The sequence below is a fragment of the Chiloscyllium punctatum genome, chromosome 3 (assembly GCF_047496795.1).
Source record: "Chiloscyllium punctatum isolate Juve2018m chromosome 3, sChiPun1.3, whole genome shotgun sequence".
NCBI classification, from domain to species: domain Eukaryota; kingdom Metazoa; phylum Chordata; class Chondrichthyes; order Orectolobiformes; family Hemiscylliidae; genus Chiloscyllium; species Chiloscyllium punctatum.
The window spans coordinates 101,519,549-101,543,617 of record NC_092741.1 but is presented as its reverse complement, the minus strand read 5'-3'; the positions used below and the strand labels follow the sequence as shown (position 1 = coordinate 101,543,617).

Below are 24,069 nucleotides of genomic sequence, written 5' to 3'. Positions count from 1 at the left end.
ACAGTAATAACTGACAAATCTGTTAGAATTCTTTGAGGTGGTAACAAGCAAGTTAGACAAAGGAGAGCCAGTGGATGTGACCTGTTTGGATTTCTAGAAGGCCTTTGACAAGGTGCCACACAGGAGCCTGTTAAATAAGGTAAGAATGCATGATCTTGGAGGCAAGGTATTGGCATTGCTAGTGGGATTAGCTCACTGGCAGAAGGCAGAATATAGGGATAAAGGAGTTTTTCTCAGGATAGCAGCCAGTGACTCAGAGTTCTGCAGAGATCTGTGTCAGGATCACATCAATTCACATTATACATTAATGACCCAGACAAAAGAACTGTGGTCATTGTTGCTAAATTTTGCAGATGACATAAATATAGATGGATGGAGAGGTAGTGATGAAGAAGTGGGAGGTTGCTGAAGAACTTCGATAGGCTAGGAGATTGGGCAAAGAAGTGGCAGATGGAAGACATTGTGTCATAGTGTGAGGTCATGCTGTTTTGTAGGAAGAATGGGGCATAGACTATTTTCTAAGTGGGGAAGGCTTACAGAAATTAAAGCACAAAGGGGCTTATGACTCCTTGTTCAAGATTCTCTTAAGGTTAATATGCAGGTTCAAATGTGTTAGAACATAGACATCAAACCTCTCTGCTAAATAAAACTCACATGCCAGAAAGGCTTGCCTTGCCTCATAATAGAAAATAGAAATTACAGCACTATAAGGCGCTGACCTGTGAAACCAATCTGAAGTCCATCTAACCTATGATGTTCCTTTTTCATCCATATGTTTATCCAATGACCATTTAAATGCCCATAAAGTTGGCGAGTCTACTATTATTGCAGGCAGTGCATTCCACGCCCCTACTACCATCTGAGTAAAGAAACTACCTCTGGCATCTGTCCTATATCTATCACCCCTCAGTCAAAAACTATACCTCCTCGTGGTAGCCATCACCATCCGAGGAACAAGGCTCTCACTATCCATCCTATCTAACCCTCTGATTATCTTAAGTCACCTCTCAACCTTCTTCTCTCCAACAAAACAGCCTCAAGTCCCTCAGCTTTTCCTCATAAGACTTACCCTTCATACCAGACAACATCCTAGTAAATCTCCTCTGAAACCTTTCCAAAGCTTCCACATCCTTCCTATGACGCAGTTACCAGAACTGTATGCAATTCTCCAAGTGCGACTACACCAGAGAGCTGCAGCTGTTCCGAAACTCAATCCCTCTATTAATGTACACACTGTATGCCTTCTTAACAACCTTATCAACCTGGCTGACAGCTTTCAGGGATCTATATACATGAACACTGAGATCCCTCTGCTCATCTACACTAGCAGGAATCTTACCATTAGCCCAGTTCTCTTTATTCCTGTTGCTCCTTCCAAAGTGAATCACCTCACACTTGTCCACATTAAACTCCATTTGCCACCTCTTAGCCCAGCTCTGCAACTTATCTATGTCCCTCTGTAACCTACAATATCCTTCAGCACTACCCACAACTCTACTGACCTTAGCCTCATCCACAAATTTACTAACCCATCCTTCTACACCCTCCTCCAGGTCATTTATAAAAACGACAAACAGCAATGGCCCCAAAACAAATCTGTGTGGTACACCACTAGTAACTGAACTCCAGGATGAACATTTCTCACTAACCACACCCTCTGTCTTCTTTCAGCTCACCAATTTCTAATCCAAATTGCTAAATCTCCCTCAATCCCCTGCCTCCCTATTTTGTGCAATAGCCTACCATGGGGAACCTTATCAAACACCTTACTGAAATCCATATTCACCACATCAACCACTTTACCCTCATCCAACTGTTTGGTCACTTTCTCAAAGAACTCAATAAGGTTTGTGAGGCACGACCTACCCTTCACAAAACTGAGTTGACTATCCCTAAATCAACTTATTTCTTTCTAGATGACTATAAACCCTATCTCTTATAACCTTTCCCGACACTTTACCCACAATTGAAGTAAGGCTCACTGGTCCGTAATTATCAGGGTTGTCTCTACTACCCTTCTTGAACAAGGCAACAACATTTGCTATCCTCCAGTCTTCTGGCAGTAATCCTATAAACAATGACAACATAAAGATCAAAGCCAAAGCCTCTGCAATCTCCCCCCTGGCTTCCCAGAGAGTCCTGGGATAAATCTCATCCAGCCCAGAGGATTTATCTATTTTTACACTTTCCAGAATTGCTAACACCTCCTTGTGAACTTCAATCCCATCTAGTCTAGTAGCCTCGATCTCCGTATTCTCTTCGCCAACATTGTCTTTTTCTAGTGTGAATACTGACGAAAAGTATTGCTTTAGCACTTCCCCTATCTCCTCTGACTCCATGCACTACTTTCCACTCCTATCATTGATTGGCCCTAATCTTACTCTAGTCATTTTTTTATTCCTGAAAACCTTAGGGTTTTCCTTGATCCTATATGCCAGTGTCCCCTCCTGGCTCTTCTTAACTCTTTCTTTTGGTCTTTCCTGGCTAACTTGTAACTCTCAATCGCCCTAACTGAGCCTTCACATCTCATCCTAACATAAGCCGCCTTCTTCCCCTTGACAAGAGGTTCAACTTCCTTCATAAACCACAGCTCCCGCGCTTGACATCTTCCTCCCTGCCTGACAGGTACATACTTATCAAGGACACGCAGTAGCTGTTCCTTGAATAAGCTCCACATTTCAATTGTGCCCATCCCTTGCAGTTTCCTTCCCCATACGACGCAATCTAAATCATGCATCGTAATTGCCTTTCTCCCAACTATAACTCTTGCCCTGCAGTATATACCTATCCCTTTCTATCACTAAAGTAAACATAACCAGATTGTGGTCACTATCACCAAAGTGCTCACCTACCTCCAAATCTAACACCTGGCTGTGTTTGTTACCCAGTACCAAATCTAATGTGGCTTCACTCTTTGTTGGCCTGTTTACATACTGTGTCAGGAAATGTTCCTGCACACTTCGGACAAAAACTGACCCATCTAAAGTACTTGAACTATAGTATTCCCATATTTGATTTGGAAAGTTAAATGTCCCCGTAACAACTACTCTGTTGCTATCGCTCTTATCTAGAATTATCTTTGCTATCCTTTCCTCTACACCTCTGGAACCAATTGGAAGTTATAGAAAACTCCCAACAGGGTGACCTCTCCGTTCCTGTTTCTAACCTCAGCCCATTCTATCTCAGTAGATGAGTCCTCAAACTGCAACTGTAAAACTGTCCTTGATTAACAATGACCCACATCACCACCACCACACCTCCCCTTTCTCCCCCCCCCCATCCAACAATCTTTTACCATCTTCTCTGTTCCTACTGAAACATCGAAATCCTGGAACCTGCAACAACCATTCCTGTTCCAGCTCCACTGATGTCTCCAAAATGGTCACAACGTCAAAATCCCAGGTACCGACCCATGCTGCAAGTTCACCCACCGTATTCTGGATGCTCCGGGTGTTAAAGTAGACACACTTCAAACCAACGTCTTCCTTGCTGGTGCTCTCGTACAACCTTGAATCCCTATTTTGGACCTCACTACTTTCGACCTTCTGTATACTCGACCTACAATTTGGGTTCCCATGCCCCTGCCAAATTAGTTTAAACCCACCCAGAGAGCATTGGCAAATTTCCCCACAGGATATTGGTACCCTTCTGGTTCAGGTGAAGACCATCCTGTTTGTAAAGGTCCCACCTACCCCAGAAAGAGCCCCAATTATCTAGGAATCCAAAACCCTCCCTCCTGCACCATCCCTGTAGCCATGTGTTCAACTCCTCTCTTTCCCTATTCCTCGCCTTGCTAGCGCAGGCAACAAACCAGAGATAACAACTCTGTTTGACCTAATTTTAAGCTTGCACCCTAGCTCCCTGAATTTCTGCCTTACATCTCTATCTTTCTTCCTACCTATGTCGTTGGTGCCCATTTAGATCATGATTGGGGCTGCTCCTCCTCCCCCTCAAGGATTCCAAAAGCATGATGAGAGACATCACGAACCCTGGCACCTCGGAGGTGCCAGAAGTGGTGCTAAAATCTGCTAAAAGTGTTAGTGAGTTAAAGAAAACTTCTGATTTCCACTGTTTAAAGAAAAAAAATAACAATTTATTTTCATACTGAACTGAACAAAAACTATTAACAAATTTGAGCCCCCTTTTTTCTTAACTAATTTACTATCTGACCCCAACTCTATTAAAATGCTGCTCCAATAACACAATTATTAAACATCAATGTCGATTTCACCAGTTTCCTCATCTCCCCTCCCCCCCACCTTATCCCAGATCCAATCCTCCAACTCAGTACCATCTTCTTGAACTGTCCTACCTGCCATCTTCCTTCCCACCCATCCGTTCCACCCTCCAGTCCAACCTATCACCATCACCTATCACCCTCCAAGTTACCTTTCCCCCAACCTCATCCCCTCCCATGTATCTTTCAGCCCCTTTGCCCCCCCCCCCCCGAGACATTCGTGATGAAGGGCTTATGCCCAAAATATCAACTCTTCTGCTCCTCAGATACTGTCTGATCTGCTGTGCTTTTCCAGCGCCACACGTTTTGACTCTGATCTCCAGCATTTGCAGTCCTCACTTTCTCCCATTAAATCAACTTAATCTTTCAAAATCAATATAGTCTTTAATGCTGCCTTCCTTCTGTCCTTTCGATTCTGCTGTTTCCTCACATCCTTCCGATTCTGCTAACTTTTCCCTGAGTCGTCGTCTTATTTTTTTTTCTGCGAGTGTCTTTGTATACAGTTTCTTGGTATCTTTCATGGATGTTGCCTTCTGAGAGATTTCTGTTGAGAGCATGATGTCTATTTCTTCAGATGGCTGTTTGCTGTGACTAACTTCCAAACTGCCCTTCCCTTTTTAACCCCAACATCGTACCCTCTCATTAGTCCAATGTTGTCAATACAATAAAATTCATATTCAATTGATTTTGGTTTCCTGGGCATAATTTAAATTAATGGTCAAATTCAAACATCAAAACACAACCCCAAGCTGATTGTTACATTTTATCAATTCTCAGCACTCTCTGCACTTGTCATCTCGTCACATGTGCCGTCACAATCTCTCAACTCAAAAAAGGCCCTTCTTTCTTAAAGTGACCATACACACTTTCAATTTCATAACAGTTGCAATATCGGCAGTCATTTTGAGAGGGCTAGAATACAGAACAGATATGTACTGCTGAAGCTCTGTAGGTTCTGATCAGACTGCATTTGGAATATTGTGAGCAGTTTTAGGCCCCTTGTCTAAGGTCCAGGTGTGTTGCCCTTGGAGAGTGTCCAGGGGAGGTTTACAAGAATGAACCTGGGCCCGAAGGGCTTCTCATATGAGAACCAATTGAGGACTCTGGATCTGTGCTTAATGGAGTTTAGAAAGATATGGGGAGGATCTGTTTCAAACTTACAGAATGCAGAGAGGCCTAGATAGAGTGGACATCGAGAAGATGTTTCCACTAGAGATATTAAGAGACACTGCCTCAGAGTGAGGGGACGACCCTTTAGAACCGAGATGAGGAGGAATTTCTTCAGCCATGAGGTAGTTAATCTGTCGAACATGTTACTATAAAGGGCTGTGAAGGTAAGTCATTGAGTGTATTTAGGGCAGAGATCATTTTTTTGATTGGTATGGGACTCAAGGGTTATAGGAGAAAGTCAGGAGGTTGAGAAACACATCAGCCATGATTGAATGGCAGAGCAGACTCAGTGGGCTGAAACGCCTATTTCTTCTCCTTTGCCTTATGGTCTTATGCCAATGGTCCATTTTATCATACTTTGTATGGCAGTATGGCTTTCATTGTATGCTTGTTGCCCTTGCATTTGTATGTTAGTTGCAACCCAGCTCATGTTACAAGTGACAAATAAGATCCCAGAATAAAATTCAGCTTGATAAATCGTATTTTGTTCTTTTCCGAGTAACGTGATGGTCGTTTTGTGAAAATATGAGCACACAATGTTGCAGATTTTGCTTTAACAATCAAACATAACTTTATCTCACAAAGGAAATAAAACAAGACATAGTTTGAAAACTTTCAAGATACAAGACAAACAAATTCTTATCTATTCCCCAACGCCATCACTTTATATTAACTCAAAAACACAAACATTTTTTCCCTATGAAATCGAGAGGTTTGACTTACCTGCCTTTTCTCAATTGCAGTCCCATGAACTACACAATTTGAGAGCTTTGACTTTCTCAGTCTTTTAATATCTTCAGAGCTCCACTCAAACTGGCCTGGAATTTTCACAAACTGCACCCATTCAGTGAAGTAATATATTTCCTTAATTGCTCTGAGCATATTCTTTTTTTCCAGGAGGGCCTATACTTCCAAATGACTTCAGTCAAATCTCCCTCAACTTGGCCAAAAGTGTTTTAATCTTCAGGTTTATCTATTCTACAATCAATCATTAGATTATTTTTGGGTTCAGAATAATCAATGTCTTTGAACATTTTGATAGATACGAGTAGGCAGGGAATAGAGGGATATGGACCATGTAGAGGCAAAAGATTTGAGGTTTAGAAAGGCATCTTGAGTCAGTGCAGTGTTTCTGGGCAGAAAGGGCCTGTTCCTGAGCTGTCTTGTTCTTTGTTCTATTTTCTGTCTCCTGTATTAATCCCTCAAATTTGAAGTTGTCATGACTGCTGTTCGGGTACTAGACATTGACTTTCATGGTTCATTTTGTATGGGCAGACACCACTGGACATTGAGGGCGTAGAATTCCTTTTGGTTGCAATACATGATTGGTGACTAATGTCATGATCTGCCATTCTGCATATATATGGTGGATGCTGACTTTGAGCATGCTCACGAACATCCTCGCAAATATGGTTACTCATGACCAACATGTACTCGTGCACCATGATTATAAGAATAGGGATAAATTTAGATTATCTATGGAATTGGTATTGCTGGAGTACGGGATGATTCACCTGTAGCATTCAACAAACTTAGTTTTGTTGCATCTGGGTAGAATTTGATTATTATTTGGAACTGTGATTTATTAGAAAAGGGATCAGGAAAACAACTTCATAAAGCTTTGTATGTTTCAATGATTACATGTAGTTGATCATCTTACTGGTGAGTTGAGCAGAGTCTTTTATGTGAATTGCATACATCCCTCAGAGGAATTGGGCCTAATTGGATTATTCATGTTTCATAGTTCCTTTTTTTTTGCCTTATAATTTAAAGTAGATCATGTATATATTCAAAACTAGACTTGTGTCTCTGTTCCAAAAATGTTTTGGAATTGAATGGTCAATATATGTTAGTGGATGTCAGTATAAAGTGAATAGTATGATGGATGATTAATTGATTCCACCGTAACCTTGCCCTTAGGTTCTTGCTTCTTGGTGACAACAATGATGATGGCAACCATCTTTTTCTAGTCTTTTTCAAAATTACTGTACGCCTGTATCTTTTCATTTCTCTAGAATACATATTATATCTCTGGGAAGCAGTAACACTATTCTGTTATGATTTGGAGGAGCCAGTGTTGGACTAGGGTGGACAAACTTAAAAATCACGCAACACCAGGTTATAGTCCAACAGATTTATTTCGAAACACTAGCTTTCAAAGCACTGCTTCTTCTTCAGGTGGTTGTGGAGCAGGACAATAAGACACAGAATTTATAGCAAAAGATTACAGTGGTACAATGATACATTGAACAAACCTAGATTGTTAAGTCTTTCATCTTTTAGAATGGATTTACTGGTTTTGGTTCTTTAAATCCCATAACTTCTTTGAAGTCACATTCTCAAGATAATTTAAGGTTTTGTAACAAAAGGTGACACCTGAGCTCAGACAATATCTTAAAGGTGTGAGGTTAGAGTCTATCTGTATCCCAATTTTGAGTCAGACTGATTCTATTTCCAAAGTCGAATTACAAATATTACATGCTTTGACTGCTTGCAGGTTCTGCATTTTTTGAGCAAAATAGAATGTATCTGCAAAACAAATTCACTCCATAAGTGTATATGTGTGTGTGCGTGCAGTAGAGAAAGACAGAGTGTGTGCATGTGAGTGTGAGAATGTGAGCATGAGTGCATGTGACAGAGTTTGCATATGTGCAAGCTTGGTAAAGTGTGTGTGTGTGAGTGTGATCAGGTATAAGCCTGTGAGAGGGTGAAAGTGTGGAAGGTGTATGTGTGCGTGTATGAAAGATTGTGTGTGTGTGTGTGTGTGTGTGTGTGTGTGTGTGTGTGTGTGTGTGCACACTAGAGAGCGAGAGACTGTATAGTGCAGTAGGTCTCCTGTAGTGTGACATGAACCCAAGATCCTGGTTGAGGCCATCCTCATGGGTACTGAACTTGGCTCTGCTCGGCCACTTTGCGTTGTTGCCTGTCCTGAAGTCGGCCTTGGAGATTTGTCACCTGAAGGTCAGAGGCCTGAATGTCCCTGATCGCTGGTGTTCTGTCTGGGAGGGTACACGCCAGCCTGGTGATTGTTGCATGGTGCCCATTCATCATCGTAGAGCCTGCTTAGTCTCATCAATATATCATACACTACAGACAAGGATGCCCCAAGGTATGAGATAGACAACATAGGCTGAGTCACATGATTACTTGCCATGTACATGGTGGGTGGTGTCCTTATGTGTAATGGTGGTATCCGTCTTGCAGTGGTTGCCTTGCAAGGCAGTATGGTGTTGTGGTCAACGTTATCCTGAAGCCTGGGCAGTTTGCTGCAAACAGTGATCTGTTTAAGGTTTGGTAGTTGTTTAAATGCAAGAAGGTTTTGGTTTTGAGTGCGAGCAGCAGCTGAGTTTAAACGAACCCGGAAGGCTACAGCTAAGAAAGAGCGGGAGCAGCAGGGGGAAGTGACGATGACCAGAGGGGCAGCCGGGAAGGAAAGCCGTGAGTATAAATACTCACCCTTCAATGCCAACAGTCATTTTGAGTGCGAGCAGCAGCCGAGTTTAAACGATCCCGGAAGGCTACAGCTAAGGTAAGACAGTTTGTTTTAAAATTACTTGCCGGTAGCGGGCAGCGGTGTTTTTTTTCCTTCACAGAAAGAGCGGGTGCAGCATGGGGAAGTGAGGAAGACCAGAGGGGCAGCCGGGACCCGAAAGCTGGTGGAGCGTAAGCTTACCTGGGTAGGTTTTTTTTTCCCCTATAAAAGCGCGCAGGAGAGGAACCCGAGGCGCTACAGAGGTAGTGCCTCCCACCCGCCCTCCTCCTCTAACCTAATAATAAGACCCGTTATGGTAAGTAGGTAAGTGCTGCATTTTGCTTGTTCTTTTCTTTAGACCCAGTTTTTTTTTAAAGGTTACTTTTAGAGGGATGGCAGTGAAGGCAGTGCAATGTTCCTCTTGCAACATGTTTGAGGTGAGGGATGCCATGGTCGTCCCTGCTGACTACACTTGCAGGAAGTGCACCCATCTCCAGCTCCTCCAAGACCGTGTTAAGGAACTGGAGCTGGAGTTGAATGAACTTAGGATCATTCGGGAGGCAGAGGGGGTCATAGAGCGGAGCTTTAGGGAAGTAGTAACTCCAAAGATTACAGACAGATGGGTGACAGTGAGGGGGACTGGGAGGAAGCAGCCAGCGCAGGGACCCCCTGTGGCCGTTCCCCTCAAGAACAAGTATACCGTTTTGGATAAGCAGGGGTAAGCAATGGGGTTCAGGCCTCTGGCACGGAGCCTGTCCCCATTGCTCAGAAGGGAAGGGTGGAGAAGAGCAGAGCAATAGTTATTGGGGACTCGATAGTTCGGGGCACAGATTTGTGGGGGCGAGAGAGACTCACGTTTGGTATGTTGCCTCCCAGGTACAAGGGTACGTGACGTCTCTGATCATGTTTTCTGGGTCCTTAAGGGGGAGGGAGAGCAGCCCGAAGTCATGGTCCACATTGGCACCAACGACATGGGTAGGAGGAGTGCTGAGGATGTTAGACAGGCTTTTAGGGAGCTAGGTTGGAAGCTCAGAGTTAGAACAAACAGAGTTGTTGTCTCTGGTTTGTTACCCGTGCCACGTGATAGAGAGTCGAGGAATAGGGAGAGAGAACAGTTAAATGCGTGGCTACAGGGATGGTGCAGGAGGGAGGGATTCCGGTTTCTGGATAACTGGGGTTCTTTCTGGGGAAGGTGGGACCTCTATAAACATGATGGTCTACACCTGAATCTGAGGGGCACCAGTATCCTTGGGGGGAGATTTGCTAGTGCTCTTTGGGGGGGGGGGGGGGGGGGGGTTAAACTAACTCTGCAGGGGCATGAGAACCTAGACTGTAGCTTTAGGGTGCAGGATCTGGAGTGTAGGGAGGTTAGGAACATGGCATCAATCTCAAAGGAGGTTGCCTATAAACAGGAAAGTGGCTTGAAGTGTGTATACTTCAATGCAAGAAGTATACGAAATAAGGTAGATGAACTTGCAGCGTGGGTTGGTACCTGGGATTTCGATGTTGTGGCTATTACGGAGACATGGGTAGAACAGGGACAGGATTGGCTGTTGCAGGTTCCAGGGTTTAAATGTTTTAGTAGGGTCAGAGGTGGGGGTAAAAGAGGGGGAGGTGTGGCATTGCTTGTCAAAGATAGTATTACAGCGGTGGAAAGGACGATGGATGAAGACTCGCCATCTGAGGTAGTTTGGGCTGAGGTTAGGAATAGGAAAGGTGAGGCCACCCTGATAGGAGTTTTCTACAGGCCTCCTAATAGTCCTAGAGACGTAGAAGAAAGGATTGCGAGGATGATTCAGGAGAAGAGTTGAAAGTAATAGGGTGGTTGTTAATTGGGGATTTTAACTTTCCTGATATTGACTGGGAAAGCTATAGCTCGAGTTTGTTAGATGGGTCGGTGTTTGTACAATGTGTGCAGGAGGGTTTCCTGACACAATATGTAGACAGGCCAACAAGAGGTGAGGCCATACTGGATTTGGTTCTGGGTAACGAACCAGGCCAGGTGTTAGAATTGGAGGTAGGTGAGCACTTTGGGGACAGTGACCACAATTCGGTGACTTTTACTCTAGTGATGGAGAGGGATAAGTGTGCATTGCATGGCAAGAGTTATAGCTGGGGGCAGGGAAATTATGATGCGGTGAGGCATGACTTAGGATGCGTGGCTTGGAAATGTAGGCTTCAAGGCAAGGGCGCAATTGATATGTGGAGCTTGTTCAAGGAGCAACTATTGAGTGTCCTTGATAAATATGTACCTGTCAGGCAGGGAGGAAAGGGTCGTGTGAGGGAGCCGTTGTTTAATAAGGAATTGGAATCCCTTGTAAAAGGGAAGAGGGCGGCCTATGTAAAGATGAGGCGTGAAGGTTCAATTGGGGCGATTGAGAGTTATAAGGTAGCCAGGAAGGATCTAAAGAGAGAGCTAAGAGCAGCAAGGAGGGGACATGAAAAGTCCTTAGTTGGTAGGATTAGGGGAAACCCAAAGGCTTTCTACAGGTATATCAGGAATAAAAGAATAACTAGGGTAGGAATAGGTCCAGTCAAGGATAGTAGTGGGAAGTTGCGTGTGGAGGCTGAAGAGATTGGGGAGACACTGAATGAATACTTTTCGTCAGTATTCACTCAGGAACAGGACATTGTTGCCGATGTGAATACTGAGTCACAATTAATTAGAATGGACGGCTTTGAGGTATGTAGGGAAGAGGTGTTGGAAATTCTGGAAAGGATGAAAATAGATAAGTCCCCTGGGCCAGATGGCATTTATCCTAGGATTCTCTGGGAAGCAAGGGAGGAGATTGCAGAGCCATTGTCTTTGATTTTTATTTCCTCGCTGTCTACAGGAATAGTGCCAGAAGACTGGAGGATAGCAAATGTGGTTCCCTTGTTCAAGAAGGGGAGTAGAGATAACCTTAGTAACTATAGGCTGGTGAGTCTCACTTCTGTTGTGGGCAAAGTCTTAGAGAGAATTGTAAGGGATAGGATTTATGAACATCTGGATAGGAATAATGTGATCAAGGATAGTCAGCATGGTTTTGTGAAGGGCAGGTCGTGCCTCACAAACCTTATTGAATTCTTTGAGAAGGTGACTAAGGAGGTGGACGAGGGTAAAGTGGTAGATGTGTTGTATATGGATTTTAGTAAGGCGTTTTGATAAGGTTCCCCATGGTAGGCTACTGCAAAAAATACGGAGGTATGGCATTGAGGGTGAGTTGGAGGTTTGGATTAGGAATTGGCTGGCTGGAAGAAGACAGAGGGTCGTAGTTGATGGTAAAGGTTCATCTTGGAGTGCAGTTACTAGCGGTGTTCCGCAAGGATCTGTTTTGGGACCATTTCTGTTTGTCATTTTTATAAATGACCTGGAGGAGGGGCTAGAAGGTTGGGTGAGCAAGTTTGCGGATGATACGAAAGTCGGTGGAGTTGTTGACAGTGAGGAAGGATGTGTCAGGTTCCAGCAGGATATAGATAAGCTGCAGAGCTGGTGGCAAATGGAGTTCAATGTAGCTAAGTGTGAGGTGATTCACTTTGGTATGAGTAACAAAAAGATGGGGTACTGGGCTAATGGTTGGATACTTGGTAGTGTGGATGAGCAGAGGGATCTTGGTGTCCATATACACAGATCTCTGAAAGTTGCCACCCAGGTAAATAGTGCGGTGAAGAAGGCATATGGCGGACTGGCTTTTATTGGTAGAGGAATTGGGTTCTGGAGTCCTGAGGTCATGTTGCAGTTGTATAAGACTCTGGTGCGGCCGCATCTGGAGTATTGTGTGCAGTTTTGGTCCATACTATAGGAAGGATGTGGAGGCACTGGAGCGGGTGCAGAGGAGGTTTACCAGGATATTGCCTGGTATGGTAGGAAGATCGTATGAGGAAAAGCTGAGGCATTTGGGGCTGTTTTCATTAGAGAAAAGAAGGTTTAGGGGTGACTTGATAGAGGTGTACAAGATGATTAGGGGTTTTGATAGGGTTGACCATGAGAACCTTTTTCCACGTATGGAGTCAGCTATTATGAGGGGGCATAGCTTTAAATTAAGAGGTGGTAGGTATAGGACAGATATTAGGGGTAGATTCTTTACTCAGAGAGTCTAAAGTTCATGGAATGCCCTGCCAGTAGCAGTGGTGGACTCTCCCTCTTTATAGGCATTTAAACGGGCATTGGATAGGCATATGGAGGATAGTGGGCTAGTGTAGGTTAGGTGGGCTTGGATTGGTGCAACATCGAGGGCCAAAGGGCCTGTACTGTGCTGTATTGTTCTATGTTCTATGTTCTATGTTCTAAGGTATGCTTCGTTGTCCAGTACTTCCTGGGAGCTGAAAAACTACGCCATGTCCTTCGCAGTCTGCAACACATTATTGATGAGAATGAGCACCTCATCAAGACCTTCCCTACACCTCCACTTCTTGCCTTTAAACAACCACCAAACCTTAAACAGATCATTGTTTGCAACAAACCGCCCATCCTTCAGGACAGTATCGACCACAACACAGTACTACCCTATCATGGCAACCACTGCAATACGTGTCAAAGTGTTGATATGATTACCACCAATTCATGTGGGGATACCACCCACCGTAAACGCGGCAGGTACTCATGTGACCTGGCCTACATTGTCTATCTCATAGGCTGCTGGCAAGGATGCCCCGAAGTGTGATACATTGATGAGACTGAGCAGACATTACAACAATGGAGAAATGGACACCGCACAACAATCACCAGGCAGGGATGTTCCCTCCCTGTTAGGGATCACTTCAGCGGTCAGGGACATTCGAGCCTCGGACCTTCGGGTGACCAACCTCCAAGGTGGACTTCAGGACAGGCAACAATGCAAAGTAGCCAGTGATGGCCTCAACCAGGACCTTGGGTTCAAAGCACACCACAGGAGACTCGAGGTTTTTTTTTCTGTCTCTCTCTCTCTCTCTCTCTCTCTTCTCTCTCACACTCACTCACTCACACATTTTCACACACACACACACGCAAACACATGCAGACCCTCTTTCATACACAAACCTCTCCCACACACTCACGCACACACCCTCTCACAGGCTTATACCCCATCACAGACACTCACACACTTTACCAAGCTTGCACACATGCAAACACACACTCCCTCATGTGCAGTCACGCTCACATACACACACTCACTCTATCTCTCTCTTCTGCATGTGTACACACATTTAGTCAGATGTCACCTTTTGTTATAAAACCTCAAATTATCTTGAGAATGTATTTACATATTAAAGAATCAAAATCAGCAAATCCACTCTAAAAGATGAAAGACTTAACAATCTGGGTTTGTTCAATGTATCATTGTACCACTGTAATCTTTTGCTTTAAATTCTGTGTCTTATAGTCCTGCTTCACAACCACCTGAAGAAGCAGCAGTGCTTTGAAAGCTAGTGCTTCCAAATAAACTGTTAGACTATAACCTGATGTGTGATTTTTAACTACTCTGTTATGCATCCAATAATAGGGTGTTCCCAGTATACCTGTTTGTGTGTGTTTGGTCTGGGAGACAATACAACTAAGTCAGATGCTATCCTTTAAGGATCTTGCTCCACCTTAGCCCAAGATATCTAGAGACTAGTTTTATTTGTTTGTTGCCATCCTGGATGAGGTCAGCCAACACATAGAATTGAACCTCTAATCTTCTAACTTTAATGGCCTAGTGTCACAGTGCTACACATACCCACTCTTTTGGTTTTATAGGGTAAATATATTTAATTCTTAAAAACATACAGAAACCTGAATCCTTTTATCCCTCTACATGTCATGATATATCTACAAACATTTCCTCAAAATTCACTTTTCATATACTGAATGCAATTTATTTTGTGCATACTTAGGTTATCCAGTGCTTCGTAACAAGATTGAATTCAAAAGACCTGGAAAAGCAGCAAATAAAGATGATTGGAACAAATTTCTTATGGCAGTGAAGGTAATTGCAAAGTTCTTAAATTGCCCAGAAGACAGTTAAGAGTCAACCACTTTGCTATGTTTGTGGAATCACATCTAGGCTAGGTACAGTAGGGACGACAGATTTCCTTCCCTACTGGACATTAGCAAATCAAATGGGGTGTTATGACAATCATGGTTACCTTTGTTGAAGTTAACTTTCAATTCCAGAGTTGTTGATTCAGTATACATTCCAACTGCTGCCAAGGTGGGATTTCAACCTGTGTCAGCAGATTGATAGACTGGGTGTCTAGATTCCTTGTCCAGTGACATTATCACTATGCCAATGTCTTCACAGAACCACTTCACAATGGAAGTACATATTTGACCTTTTTCAATTGTCGACGATTATTGGGTGTATATTTTTAAAAACATTTACAAGAAGTTGACAATCAGGCAAAATCATTTGCAAAGGGTTACTTGCAAACAATCAGGAATGATTAAGAATTCAATTTTAATTGGAACAAAGCTGCAAATGCTGGAAATCTGAAATAAAAACAAACTGCTGGGGAAACATCAGGCCTGGCTGTATCTGAAGAAAGAAACCGAGTTAGCATTTCAAGCCTGACAAAGGGTCATTCCACTTCAAATGTTAACTGTTTCTTTCTCTACAAATGCTACCAGGCCTGCTAAGTTTCCCCAGTGCTTTCTATTCAAATTAAATACCTTGATTTATACATATGGCAAAGGTGGTCAATCCACTTAATTGATAGAAATATTTTATTCTATTTCTAGACAACTCATAGCCCAGAGTGTCAAGATGCGTTGAAGTTTATTAGTCAATGGTGTGGAGGCCTTCCCAGTGCCAGCTTCTCCTTCCAGTGAACAATGCTGAGAATAAAATTGTATTCTATTTCGATATTATGCTGAGCCCATAGCTTAATGTGATCAATAGACCTGCTTTATTTTCATCCATTTTGAAGACGTGTATTTATTTGTAGAATTGTCTTACAAATAAAACTATTAAAAATGAAACTGTGCAAGCTTGATTATTTTGAATGTGCAATTCTGTAGCACAAAAAATACCTGTACTTAATTTCTTTGTGTTCATAGGGAATCGGTTTTGGAATTTTTTATTTGATCTTTGCATTTTTGACATGTCATACGTTACAGCTGGCAAATTAGATTCCCCACAGTGTGGAAACAGGCCCTTCAGCCCAGCAAGTCCACACCGACCTTCCGAAGAGTAACTCGCACCCCTCTGACTAATGCACCTAGCACTGGGGGCAATTTAGCATGGCCAATTCACCTGACCTGCACATCTTTGGACTGTGGGATGAAACCTGAGTACCTGGAGGAAACCCACGCAGACACCTCCGAAGAGCAACCCAGCCAGACCCATTCCCCTACATTTACCCCTTCTTCTAACACTATGGGCAATTATAGCCAATTCACCTAACCTGCACATCTTTGGACTGTGGGAGGAAACCGGAGCACCCGGAGGAAACCCACGCAGACACGGGGAGAATGTGCAAACTCCACATAGACAATTGCTCGAGGCGGGAATTCTCTAGTAGGTACATCCACATACCGGATCAGAAACATTTAATTTCCTTTAATCTGTTTTATGCCAGAAGAACACTTGTGTTTGCCTGAGTAAGTCAATGAGCGAGTAAGAAATAAGAAAGAGATGATCACCTTATTGGGATTGTATTATAGAGCCCATAATAGTCATAATGAAATTGAGAAACAAACTTGGAAGGAGATCTCAGCTATCTGTAAGAATAATAGGGTGGTTATGGTAGGGGATTTTAACTTTCTGAACATAGACTGGGACTGCCATAGTATTAAGGGTTTAGGTGGAGAGGAATTTAAGTGTTCACTGTCTACTATACCAGCAATTTTGATGTCATCTGCAAATTTATTAACGATGCCTCCTATATTTCATTCAAATTGTTTCTATAAATGACAAACAAAGTGGACCCAACAACAATCCTTGCAATACCCCATTGATCATAGGCCTCCAGTGCAAGCAACAACCCTCTACCACTACCCTCTATCTCCTATCATAAGGTCAATTTTGTACCCAATTGGCTAGCTCTCCCTGAATCCAGTGTGATCTAACCTTACTTACTATGCAGAACTTTGTCAAAGTTCTTACTAAAGTCCATGCCGACAATGTCTACAGCTCTGCCTCAATATATCTCCTTAATCACCTCTTCGAAAAACTTAAGTTTGTGAGTCACGATTTCCCACAGACAAAGTTGGCTATCCATAAACAGTCCAAGTTTTAGCAAGTCCAAAGGGAGCAATTCAGCTGCAGCCCTAGAGAATACAAGAAGTGAGGAATAAGAGAATGATCAGGGAGAAGGTAGAGCCAGTCAGGGATAGCTAGAGAACTTGTGCATGGAGTCTGAGCCCTAAATGCTTCAGTAAGGAAAGGGACCTTGTTATGAATGAGAACTTTGAGGAGCTGGGAGACAGGCTTGAACAGATCAAGATTGATGAAGTTGATGTGCTGGAAAGTTTGGGAAACATTAAGATTGATATGTCCCCAGGGCCAGACCAGGTTTATCCTCGGTAGCTCTGGGAAGCGAGAAAGGAGGTTGCTAAGCCACTGTCAAAGATCTTTGCTTCCTCACTCTCCACAGGAGTCGTACCAGAGGATTGAAGGGAGGTGAATGTTGTTTCTCTTTTCAAGAAGGGGAATTGGGAAATCCCTGGCAATTATAGACCAGTCTTTCATCTGTGGTCAGCAAGGTTTTGGAAAGAATTCTGAGGGTTAGGATTTATGACTACTTGGAAAAGCATAGCCTGATTAAGGGCAGTCAGCATGGCTTTGTGAGGAGTAGGTTGTGCCTCACAAATCTTATTGAGTTCTTTGAGACAGGTTGACGAAGGTCAAGCAGTGGATATGGTGTATATGGACTTCATCAAGGCATTTGATAAGTTTCCCCACAGGAAGCTCATTCATAAAGTCAGGAAGTGTGGGATACAGAGAGATTTGGCTGTCTGGATTCAGAATTAGTTGGCTGACAGAGAATGGTTGTAGATGGAAAGTATTCTGCCTGGAGGTCAGTGGTGAGTGGGCTACTCTTTGTAGTTTTTATAAACGACTTGGATGAGGAGGTTGAGGGATGGGTTCATAAATTTGCCAATGACACAAAGGTTGGAGGTGCCGTTGATAGAATCAAGGGCTCTTGCAGGCTGCAGTGTGTTTAGACAGGATGCAGAACTGGGCTGAGAAATGGCAGATGGAGTTCAACCTGGATTAATGCGAAGTGATGCATTTTGGAAGGTTGAACTTGAATACTGAATATTGGATTAAAGGCAGGATTCTTGGTAGTGTGGAGGAACAGAGGGATCTTGGTGTTCAAGTGCATAGATCGTTCAAAGTTGCCACCCAAGTGGATAGGGTTGTTAAGAAAGCATATAGTGTTTTGGCTTTCGTGAACAGAGGGATTGAGTTTAAGAGCTGCAAGGATTTGCTATAGCTCTACAAGACCCTGATGAGACCACACTTGGAATATTGTGTCCAGTTCTGTTCACCCTATTATAGGAAAGATGTAGAGGGTTTGGAGAGGGTGCAAAGAAGATTTACCAGGATGCTGCCTGGACTGGAGGGCTTGGTCTTACGAAGAGAGGTTGACTAAGCTCGGACTTTTCTCTCTGGAGAGGAGGAGGAGGAAGAGGGGTGACCTGATTGATGTATACAAGGTAATGAGAGGCTTGGATAGAGTCAATAGCCAGATACTTTTCCCCAGGTCAGGATTGACTGGCACAAGGGGTCATCATTTTGAGATATTAGGAGGAAGGTGTAGAGGAGATGTCAGAGGTCGGTTCTTTATTCAGAGTTGTGAATACATGGAATGCGTCGCCAGCGGTGGTGATGGAAGCAGAGTCATTAGGGATATTTAAGCGACTGCTGGACATGCACATGGATGGCAGTGAATTGAGGGGCGCAGAGGTTAGATTATTTTATTTTAGATTAGGAATAATCCTCGGTACAACACCAAGGGCTGAAAGGCCTGTTCTGTGCTGTACCTTTCTATGTTCTAAGTGCAAGAGGGAAGTTAAGAAAGCAATTATAAAAGTAAATAGGGACATGAAAAAGGAATGGCAACAGGATTAGGGAGAATTCTAAGATGTTGTATAAATATATTAAAGGGAAGAGGTTTATCAGGGAAAGAGCATGGCATATTAGGGACCATGGGGGCAATCTGGAAATGTGTTAATTAAATATTCTTTTTCGGTCTTCATCTAGAAAAAGAGAACATAGGTACAGAATTCAGGAAAAGAAACTATGAGAAAGTTACACAGTTCAACATCAGAAATGGGGAGGTATTGGAGGATCTGACGGGCTAAAAATGGACAGATACCCTGGTCCAGATTAATTACATCTCACACTGCTGTGAAAGGCAAGGCAGGGAATTGCAGAGATTCTGACACAAATTATTAATTCCTATCTGGGTACTGAATAAGTGCCAGAGGACTGGATGATGGCTATTGTGGTTCTACTTTTCAAGGCGGGTGCTAAAGATGAATTGGGAAATTACAGACCAGATGTTCTCACATCAGTGGTAGGGAAACTATTGGAGAAAATTCTGATGGAGAGAATTAATATCCACTTGGAAAATCATAGGTTAATTAGGGATAGTCAGCACAACATTTTTAGGAGGGAGGTCATGCCGTAAAAACCTGTTAGCATTTTCGAAAATGTGATCAAGTGTGTGGATGAGGGAGGTTCAGCTGGATTCTGGGTAATTCAAGATGGAGAACAGGAAAAAATTCTGGCTGTAACAGGCTGCTCCTTTATTTTGACATATTTTGGGTGTTGGAGGTGATTTCCTTGAATTCCAGGAGCAGCAATTACTGTTTTATATGCTATTGCATTGTTTTGGAACTTTGATAAGAAGCGTCAAACAACAGCACTTTTAAAAGGGAGAAGAACAGACAAAGGAAGCACATGGGGATGGTCAGTGCAGGAGAGAGAGAAAGAAACCCACACTGCTCCCTGACACAGCAGTGAACCTGGATTAGTGATGCTGGAAGAGCACAGCAGTTCAGGCATCAACCAAATCATCCACCAACATTTCCGCCACCTCCAAAAAGACCCCACCACCAGGGATATATTTCCCTCCCCACCCCTTTCCGCCTTCCGCAAAGACTGTTCCCTCCGTGACTACCTGGTCAGGTCCACACCCCCCTACGACCCACCCTCCCATTCTGGCACTTTCCCCTGCCACCGCAGGAACTGTAAAACCTGTGCCCACACCTCCTCCCTCACCTCTATCCAAGGCCCTAAAGGAGCCTTCCACATCCATCAAAGTTTCACCTGCACATCCACTAATATCATTTATTGTATCCGTTGCTCCCGATGTGGTCTCCTCTACATTGGGGAGACTGGGCGCCTCCTAGCAGAGCGCTTTAGGGAACATTTCCGAGACACCCGCACCAATCAACCAAACCGCCCCGTGGCCCAACATTTCAACTCCCCCTCCCACTCTGCCGAGGACATGGAGGTCCTGGGCCTCCTTCACCGCCGCTCCCTCACCACCAGACGCCTGGAGGAAGAACGCCTCATCTTCCGCCTCGGAACACTTCAACCCCAGGGCATCAATGTGGACTTCAACAGCTTCCTCATTTCCCCTTCCCCCACCTCATCCTAGTTTCAAACTTCCAGCTCAGTTACTGTCTCCTTGACTTGTCCGACCTGCCTATCTTCTTTTCCACCTATCCACTCCACCCTCTCCTCCTTGAACTATCACCTTCATCTCCTCCCCCACTCACCCATTGTACTCTGTGCTACTCTCTCCCCACCCCCACCCTCCTCTAGCTTATATCTCCATGCTTCAGGCTCACTGCCTTTATTCCTGATGAAGGGCTTTTGCCCGAAACGTTGATTTCGCTGCTTGTTGGATGCTGCCTGAACTGCTGTGCTCTTCCAGCACCACTAATCCAGTATTTGATTTTCAGCATCTGCAGTCATTGTTTTTACCACAGCAGTGAACCTGCACAGTTACTCCCTTTGCTGTTTGAATTCATGTATAGCTAGACATCGGAGTATGTCTGGGAAAATTAACAAACTGTGATATTCACAACTAATCTTGAACCTGTTTGAGAGAGGTCACAGCACAGAAACAGTTAAGTAGATATTTTAAGCATGGCCTTACAATAAATCTGCAATAGTGAGTAGAGTGAGTTCTTTCTTGAGTGTATGTTATGTTGAGATATGTTGATTAAACTTAAAAATATAAGCCATAAGCATTAATTTAACCTGGAACAGAGTTTTGTAGAGGGGTGAGACAGTGCTATCTTTTGGGTCTGTAGATTGAAAGAAGCAAAAATGGACTTTAATACAGTGATATGTTGGATGTGGGAGTTTAGGGAGAGTTTATAGGTTACTGAGGATTATATCTGCAATAAATGCCATTGGTTGCGAATCCTATCAGATCGAATGGATCAGTTGGAGATACAGTTGGAGGCAATGAGGAATTTACAGGAGCAAGGGGATGTGATGGATAGCAGGTATAGAAGGAGGAGAAGTCGCAGATACAGTGATATAGATGGGTTAACTCCAGGAAAGGTAAGAGAGGTAGGCAGGTAGTGCAGGAAACTTCTGTGGCTATCCCCATTTCAAACAAGTATGCTGTTTTGGAAAAGTAGGGGGGTGATAGATTCTCATGGGAAGGTAGCACGAACAGCCAAGTTTCTGGTATTGAGACTGGCTCTAATGCAATGAGGGGTGCGTCAGGTTCCAAGAGATTAATTGTGTTAGGTGACTCTGTAGTCCGAGGTACAGACAGTCATTTCTGTGGCCAGCAGCAACAAAGCAGAATGGTGTGTTGTTTCCCAGGTGTCAGGATCAAGGATGTCTCAGAGAGGGTGCAGAATGCACTCAAGAGGGAGAGGAGTCAGCAGGAGGTCACTGTACACATTGGAACTAACAACATTGGAAGGGAAAAGGTTGAGATTCTGAAGGGAGAGTACAGAGAATTAGGCAGGAATTTAAAAAGGAGATCCTCGAGACTAATAATATCTGGATTACTCCCAGTGCTACGAGCAGATGAATGCATGGCTGAGGAGCTGGTGTATGGGAGAAGGATTCACATTTTTGGATCACAGGAATTTCTTTTGGGGTAGAAGTGACCTGTACAAGAAGGACAGCTTGCACCTAAATTGGAAGGGGACTAATATACTAGAGCTACTCATGAAGATTTAAACTATTAAGGTGGGGGTATGGGACCCAGGGAGATAGTGAGGAAGGAGATCAATCTGAGACTGGTACGGTTGAGAACAGAAGCAGGTCAAACAGTCAGGGCTGGCAGGGACAAAGCAGAGAACAAGGTCAGAATGATAAATTAAACTGCATTTATTTCAATGCAAGGAGCCTAACAGGGAAGGCAGATGAACTCACGGCATGGTTAGGAACATGGGACTGGGCTATCATAGCAATTACAGTAATATGGCTCAGGGATGGACAGGTCTGTGAAAGGTTTAAAAAAACCCTTTCAATAAAAATATTTATTAAAAAAAAAGTTCCAGGATACAGATGCTACAGGAAGGATAGAAAGGGAGGCAAGAGAAGAGGAAGAGTGACATTTTTAGTAAGGATAGCACTACAGCTGTCCTGAGGGAGGATATTCCCAGATATACATCCAGGGAAGTTATTTGGGTGGAACTGAGAAATAAGAAAGGGATGATCACCTTATTGGGATTGTATTATAGACCCCCTAATAGTCAGAGGGAAATTGAGAAACAAATTTGTAAGGAGATCTCCGTTACCTGTAAGAATAATTGGGTAGTTATGGTAGGGGATTTTAACTTTCCAAACATAGACTGAGACTGCCATCATGTTAAGGGTTTAGATGGAGAGGAATTTGTTAAGTGTATGCAAGCAAATTTTCTGATTCAGTATGTGGATATACGTACTAGAGAAGGTGCAAAGCTTGGCCTACTCTTGGGAAAGGGGCGACACAGTGGCTCAGTGGTTAGCACTCTCACTGTGTCTGCATGGGTTTCTTCTGGCTCCGGTTTCCTCCCACAGTCCAAAGATGTGCAGGTTAGGTGAAATGGCCATGCTAAATTGCTCAGAGTGTTCAGGGATATGCAGGTTAGGCGCATTAGTCAGGGGTAAATATAGGGTAGGGGAATGGGCATGGGTGGGTTACTCTTTGGATGGCCGGTGTGGACTTGTTGGGCTGAAGGGCCTGTTTCCACACTGTAAGGATTCTGATTCTGAAAACGGCAAGTCAGGTGACTGAAGTGTCAGTGGGGGAGCACTTTGGGACCAGCGACCATAATTCTATTGGATTTAAAATAGTGATGGAAAAGGATAGACTAGATCTAAAAGTTGAAGTTCAAAATTGAAGGATGGCCAATTTTGACGGTATTTGGCAAGAACTTTCAAAAGCTGATTGGGGACAGATGTTCACAGGTAAAGGTATGGCTGGAAAATGGGAAGCCTTCAGAAATGAGATAACGAGAATCCAGAGAAAGTATATTCCTGTCAGGGTGAAAGGAAAGGCTGGTAAGTATAGGGAATGCTGGATGACTAAAGAAGTTGAGGGTTTGGTTAAGAAATAGAAGGAAGCATATGTCAGGTATGGACAGGATAGATCGAGTGAATCCTTAGAAGAGTATAAAGGAAGTAGGAATATACTTAAGAGGGAAATCAGGAGGGCAAAAAGGGGACATGAGATAGCTTTGGCAAATAGAGATAAGGAGAATCCAAAGGGTTTTTACAAATACATTAAGGACAAAACAGTAACTAGGGAGACAATAGGGCAGCCTTTGTGTGGAGCCACAGAAAATTGGGGAAGATACTAAACGAGTATTTTGCATCAGTACTTACAGTGGAGAAGGACATGGAAGATATAGACTGTAGGTAAATAGAAGGTGACATCTTGAAAAATGTCCATATTACAGAGGAGGAAGTGCTGGATGTCTTGAAATGCATAAAAGTCGATAAATCCCCAGGACCTGGTCAGGTGTACCCTAGAACTGTGTGGGAAGCTAGAGAACTGATTGCTGGCCCTCTTGCTGAGATATTTGTATCATAGATAGTCACAGGTGAGGTTGGCTAATGTGGTGCCTCTTTTTAAGAAAGGTGGTAAGGAAAAGCCAGGGAACTATCGACCAGTGAGCCTGATGTTGGTGGTGGGCAAGTTGTTGGAGGGAATCCGGAGGGACAGGATGTATATGTATTTGGAAAGGCAAGGACTGATTAGGGATAGTCAACATGGCTTTGTGCATGGGAAATCATGTCTTCCAAACTTGATTGAGTTTTTTGATGGGGCAGAGTGA

At 43.5% G+C, this 24,069-nt stretch overlaps 1 protein-coding gene across 3 annotated transcripts in view; it reads left to right on the top strand.

Annotated features, from left to right (window-relative positions):
* The window catches only part of ift172 (intraflagellar transport 172), a 271,291-nt gene extending 255,493 nt beyond the window's left edge, over nt 1-15,798 (top strand). For all 3 annotated transcript variants that reach the window (XM_072557593.1, XM_072557602.1, XM_072557583.1), the window contains 2 exons: nt 14,715-14,806; nt 15,559-15,798. In XM_072557593.1, coding sequence (XP_072413694.1) covers nt 14,715-14,806; nt 15,559-15,648 — 182 coding nt within the window. In that variant the 3' untranslated portion in view covers nt 15,649-15,798. The remainder of the gene's footprint in view (nt 1-14,714; nt 14,807-15,558) is intronic.
* The last annotated feature ends 8,271 nt before the right edge of the window (nt 15,799-24,069 follow it).